Below are 6,454 nucleotides of genomic sequence, written 5' to 3' on the forward strand. Positions count from 1 at the left end.
CACAGAACCTACGTTGATTAGAGAAAGAAGTCTACATAAACAAAAGTAACACAGATTTACAAAATCAAAATTAAGTGTAAAATGAATGTAGTTAAATGGGTGGCCAAAGGCACTCAGCTGCCCTGTTTTCTGCAGAAGAGTTGTAAATGAATGCAAAAGTTACCGGAACCTGAAAGAAAGAGAGTGGGAAGGACTATGTGATGCAAATAATTCCCCTAGCTAGTTCAGCCACAGCTTCAAGTAGCTGACATGCTATAAATACAAAGGAAGAAGATCCACAGAGCTCAGAAAGTACTTCTGGGTGTGCAGCAGGTTTGTGAGCAACATTTTGTATTTTGATCAATATGTGTCTCTTAGTAATAACCAACTCTGATAACTCTAAAAGTAATTACCTGGGCCGCCAGTGAAAAAGTAAAGCACACAGGACACAGTTTGGTAGAAGGACACTGGATCTCTTTATTGATGTCATATGTTTTCACAATTCTTGATGAAACCTCTACTCGTACTGCCAGCATTCACAAACAGCTACAAATGTACTGCTGTCCACAAGCTTCCATCCACAGACTAGCAAATGTGCCCACAGACCTCCAACTACAGACTGTGCATTCACAGACTGCTGATGACAGGCCCCAGCCTACAAACCACTATCCACAGATTTTTATCTGTAGACCACAATAGCAAGAAAAGGCTGGAATCTAGATCTTCACCCACAGACCTGCCCCTCAAGTCTTTACAGAGAGTACCCTCTAGTGGTAGTGCTTAGACAGAGCAGTGCAGGTCACTGCCAGGAACTTCTCCCAGGCCGCGTGCACCTCAGGTGTGAAGGCAGCTCCCAGCTTGCGCGCCAAGACGATCACCAGGCAGTTTCCAAGGAGCTGAGGGGAAATTAAAAAAACTGTCAGTGAGAGTGTCACAGGAAGAGAAATCTTAAAATCAGTGCTGATGTTAGAATTAACTATGAAGGAGATTTTAGAGAGAAATTGACTTATTCATCTGTAGGAATGCTAGACCGAGGCTAGACCTACTTGGAATGAAAAGCAACCATATTAAATTTTTCAGACCCGTCCCCATACTGTATCTAGTGAGCGAACACAGGTTGTGGGCCTGGCCACCGCAAGGTGGGCTTCAGGGGGTTCTCCCCTCAATAAATGTTTGAAAAAAATGCAAATATGGTCTGTTTTACAACACGTTTCATTGTAGAACATTGTCCAATTGCTAAATGGATGGATGGAGATCGGAGAGAGGGCTGCAAGGCACAATAGTTGAAGAGCTGGATGGTCAGAAGTGAGTAGCTGAATTAATTCAAGAATGGATGACACTGAATATGGATTTTTAGCTAGGTGGACCAAATGATCTTAATGCAATGACCTATGGTGGGTGCTCCGGTTTTCATTTTAGCTTCTGCACTGAAACATCCCTTCGCTGAACAACACCATCTCCAAACCTTATGAAACATGTGTGTCAAGGATGTGCTTAACACAGAGAATTCTCTAGTGGCGGGTGAGCCCTCGCAATACACTGAGGGAGCATGCCAGGACATGTCAAGAGTGAAATGGGGAAGGGGATGCAGAAGTGATATTTCTCTTGCCAGCGTGGGATGGCCAATGATGAAGCATGACACCCGGGTTGTGTGTGAGGCATCCCGTCTATTTTAATAAATACCCTTCAGGTCTTGCCAATATAAACTGGAATTTCAGGATCATTGTATGTTGGGTTATTATCTATACAACAGGATGAGTGGTTCTCATATATGAGAACCCACAGAAGGGGCACCTTTGTTTTTTTGTGTTTCTTTCTTTAATAAGGAAGAACGCAAATGTGTACCCCTAAAACCTTTCTCTCATTCCCCCAGCCTTCCAGTGGATTGTGTATCATGTGTTGTTTCCTCTTGGTTCACCAATAGCATCATCTTCAAGGCAGCAGTGGGGGAGCATGACTTTTTCTAAGTTAATGATTAGAAGCTGTCACTGCTAACAATTCCCTTTCAATGCATTGGTATAATTTAATTTACTAAACTGAAAAGTGTTGCAAAGATCACATTAGAACAAACTACACTACTGTGAATTTTGAAGTGTCTTCATCATTTATTACTGCATTCTCTGAGCCAAGCAACAGCAAACCTCACACATCCTTCCCCTTCCAAAGCCCTGAAGGTCTTGTGGGAACCTACAGGAGAGAGTAACCACCTAACTGTATAAATAAATTGCTTTGAACCATACTTTAAAATCATTTGTTTTGCATTGTTTTTTTCAATGTGCCAAAGCGCTGCAGGCAGGAAATGCGGCAGGACCTCCCCAGCAACTAAACTCCCCCCCCCATCAGTGGTTCCGGCCCCAGCCTGCCAGCCCAGTTTGAAAATGCCTGGTGCCCAGGAGACTGCAGGTCCAGGCCTGACCGAGGCGCAGCTCTCTGTGTAAGCCAAAGGCACAAAAGAGTGTTCTGCTTCGGTGGTTTTGCCCCTGAAGATTGTTCTCTCACCGCCCCCTTCCCCTTTCCATACGCAACTGTCTCATTCTCCTTCTCTGCACCCCAACCCCTGCCACAGCAGCTCTTTCTTGCTCACTCTGCCCAGTGTGTAATTTGAGCCAGTGCTTGCAGGTGGGGGCAACCAGTGTTGGTTTTTTAGGACCAGCACTTGTTTTTGTTCAACAGAGAGGAAAAAAACAAAAGTTGGACAGAAGGGGGAAGGGAAAGGCGGAAAAATAGTGAGCAAGGAGAAGGTAGGGATGAAAAAGAACCTGCAAGAGTGAGATAAAGGGGCAAGGAGTGACTGTGGATTAAAGAGACAAGCGGAGGAACTAAGACGGTGCAGTCTAGGGACACCACCTTCTCATAGCGCCGGCTGTGGCCTTCTAAGCACAACTTTGATCCATGGCACTTATTCTTTCGCAAAATAAGCACTGACTCTGCCTCTCTCTTTGAATTGTTCCATCTCTCTATCGCTAAATGCATGCTATTCTCTACACATCCTCTCACTCGTTCCCAACATGCCCCTTAAGTACACAGCTTCTTCCCTTGGTCCGACCTCTGGGTGGTACTTTTTTCTCCTTCGAAGTCAGCCTAAACTAAAGGGTTCTTCTTTCTCTGAGGTCAGCTCTGATGGCTATTCTGTCTTTGTGTTACTGGAAAGAGAGGTGTTCTCGCTCTTTCTCGGGTGCCCTCTGTCTGTGGGAGGTCGAACCCTGCAAGACCCAGCAGTCAAACGATCGAGCGATTTTCTACTTACAGTGAAGTTCTGAGGGTCCACGTGAAGTGTCTCCGCGTGCAGCTCGCTCAGCTTGGCCAACGAGTGCTTGATGTCATCGAGGTGATTGACACCTGCTCCTATAGCGGACAGGACCTTGTGACCGTGGGCGGCAACCTTGGCATTGCCAGCGATGGCTGCTGCACTGGAAAGGGACCCGAAGCTGCTGAAGTACCTCTGGGTCCAGGGGAAGACGACCAGCACCCTAAGAGAGGAAAGGCAAGAAAGGTGACACGGTTAGGCTCATCTCTCAGTACTTCTGTTATTCAGTATTTTTGACTAATAAAAACACATGCCCTGAACACACTTGCAGAAATGTCCACTGACTCAAAATAACGAGCAAAAACAAATGATAGAACAGTGGTACTTAGAGACTTCAAATGCTGTACTTGCTCTTATTCTACAAAAAGCCAAAGTTCCAAGATGTAATAGTTTGGAGGAAGACAATAATAGGTCATCCCTTAAAAATTGCTGGCTGGTTCATTCGCCCGCCTACTCGTTCCCCGCATCAGAAGGGATTTTTAGCCCACTTAAGAGCGACCCCTCTGCCGTCATTCTCCCTGTGTTTCGAGAACTTCGTTAGAAAGCATAACGGATCCAGACAGAAAAAGTCCTTAAATGTCACACCCACACCGAGAAACAATTCCTAGCACATGGTGCTCTGGGTCCGTAATCTCTGAAGATGGCCAGCTGCTTAAAAAAGTCTGTTTTAGGAAATGACATGTGTGACTACAGGCCCACTACGCTGTAAAGGCACGGTAGGCCTGCCGTCACTGTTTGAAGAGGTTCCTACCACGGGGGCTACGTGGGGGCCTGGAGCCTTTTGAGAAGGAACATGGCAGCACAAGAGCGGACAAGACTAAATTCAGTGGAGTTTCAGTCCCGGAGCTGGCAGGCAGCCGGTCGAGCAAGCTCTGAGTTACACCATGAGTACCTCAGTCCTCTTACGTGTGGATACTTTAAGGTCTGTGGTCCAGTATTCTGCTTATTGTTCATTAACAGATTCTGCTCTTTTCTGCACTTTGCACGATTACAGCTGGGTCACTGGTGGTAGCCAAATGGGTTGTGGCATTGGAAGTTGGCGGGGTGGTATGGACTATTGTGGCACAGTGCATTTGTGGTAATGGATACCTCTGCAATTGAGCTACGCTAACAGGACACAGAAGGGGGAATGAAAAGGTGCAAATGAGAGAAAGCCTAAGAAACAGAAGAATGACAAAGCACAGTGGTCCAAGGAGAACAACAAACTCATTTGAAACGTATTACAAAAAGAAAAGGCAGTAAAGATCAGGAAAGTGGCACAAGAGATAGGCAATAAAGAAATCTGGTATAATGTGAGGTAAGTGTGGGCTGTAAATACCGGGTCAGGGTTTCCTGTCCATCAGCAGCAACATCAACCTGACTCCACACAGAGCTGATGGCGGCCTTCTCTTCTGCTGTCCAGTGAACCATGGTTGCTTTTGGTGTTGGGTGGCGGCACGATTGACTGAGTGAAAATCTCCTCCTCGAAGCTGCTTCTGCAAGAAACGTCTCAAACCCTCTGAGATTTATAGGGACAGCAGCCAGGTCCCACCCACAGTGCTCCTTCTGTTGAGTCAGCTAGCCCCTCTTATCTCCATTGACAGACTCCACCAGACCTGTCTCGTGATCCTTTCTGACGTTCTCTTCCACACAGAGGCGTTTTTTGTCACTTAATCATTACCTAACAAATTTTCGTCAGCCAGGTCACTCTAGAATGCAACATCGTAAGGTGAATTTTCTTTCACGTTTAGTGGTGATTCTTTTGCAGAGAGAGACCTACAAGTGGAGCCTTAAACCACATTTGCTGCCCAAAGATGATTCTGAATTACAATTTGTGTTACAATCTCCTTGTGTAAATTTTCATTCGCCTTGTGGAAGTGGGTCTCTGTGCACTACCTATGGCTGTCAAGGTAGCAACTTTAGGGGAATATCCTCTGTCTGTGGAAAGCAGGTCTCTTTGATTGCTTTCCATCATTGTAGGAAAGTACCATCTTGCCTGGCATGTTACCCCCATATTTCACTGTATATATGTTGTTTTAGTGTATGTGTTACTGGGACCCTGCCAGCCAGGGCCCCAGTGCTCATAAGTCTGCCCTGTATGTGTTCCCTGTGTGATGACTAACTGTCTCACTGAGGCTCTGCTAACCAAACCTCAGTGGTTATGCTCTCGCTGCTTTCCAAATTGTCACTAACAGGCTAGTGACCAATTTCACCAATTCACATTGGCACACTGGAACACCCTTATAATTCCGTAGCATACAGGGAGTGCAGAATTATTAGGCAAGTTGTATTTTTGAGGATTAATTTTATTATTGAACAACAACCATGTTCTCAATGAACCCAAAAAACTCATTAATATCAAAGCTGAATATTTTTGGAAGTAGTTTTTAGTTTGTTTTTAGTTTTAGCTATGTTAGGGGGATATCTGTGTGTGCAGGTGACTATCACTGTGCATAATTATTAGGCAACTTAACAAAAAAAAATATATACCCATTTCAATTATTTATTATTACCAGTGAAACCAATATAACATCTCAACATTCACAAATATACATTTCTGACATTCAAAAACAAAACAAAAACAAATCAGTGACCAATATAGCCACCTTTCTTTGCAAGGACACTCAAAAGCCTGCCATCCATGGATTCTGTCAGTGTTTTGATCTGTTCACCATCAACATTGCGTGCAGCAGCAACCACAGCCTCCCAGACACTGTTCAGAGAGGTGTACTGTTTTCCCTCCTTGTAAATCTCACATTTGATGATGGACCACAGGTTCTCAATGGGGTTCAGATCAGGTGAACAAGGAGGCCATGTCATTAGATTTCCTTCTTTTATACCCTTTCTTGCCAGCCACGCTGTGGAGTACTTGGACGCGTGTGATGGAGCATTGTCCTGCATGAAAATCATGTTTTTCTTGAAGGATGCAGACTTCTTCCTGTACCACTGCTTGAAGAAGGTGTCTTCCAGGAACTGGCAGTAGGACTGGGAGTTGAGCTTGATTCCATCCTCAACCCGAAAAGGCCCCACAAGCTCATCTTTGATGATACCAGCCCAAACCAGTACTCCACCTCCACCTTGCTGGCGTCTGAGTCGGACTGGAGCTCTCTGCCCTTTACCAATCCAGCCACGGGCCCATCCATCTGGCCCATCAAGACTCACTCTCATTTCATCAGTCCATAAAACCTT

General features: G+C 45.2%; 1 protein-coding gene across 1 annotated transcript; it reads right to left on the reverse strand.

Moving 5' to 3' along the window:
* Window positions 1-431: 431 nt before the first annotated feature.
* LOC138304323 (hemoglobin subunit beta-2-like) lies at window positions 432-4,781 on the reverse strand. Its single transcript, XM_069244279.1, has 3 exons — window positions 4,605-4,781; window positions 3,227-3,449; window positions 432-875 (listed from the first exon to the last, which is right to left on the reverse strand). Exons 1-3 carry the CDS (start codon window positions 4,694-4,696, stop codon window positions 747-749), a joined length of 444 nt encoding a protein of 147 aa, XP_069100380.1. The 5' UTR covers window positions 4,697-4,781; the 3' UTR covers window positions 432-746.
* Between the last annotated feature and the right edge of the window lie 1,673 nt (window positions 4,782-6,454).

Source organism: Pleurodeles waltl, chromosome 7 (assembly GCF_031143425.1).
Source record: "Pleurodeles waltl isolate 20211129_DDA chromosome 7, aPleWal1.hap1.20221129, whole genome shotgun sequence".
NCBI lineage: Eukaryota > Metazoa > Chordata > Amphibia > Caudata > Salamandridae > Pleurodeles > Pleurodeles waltl.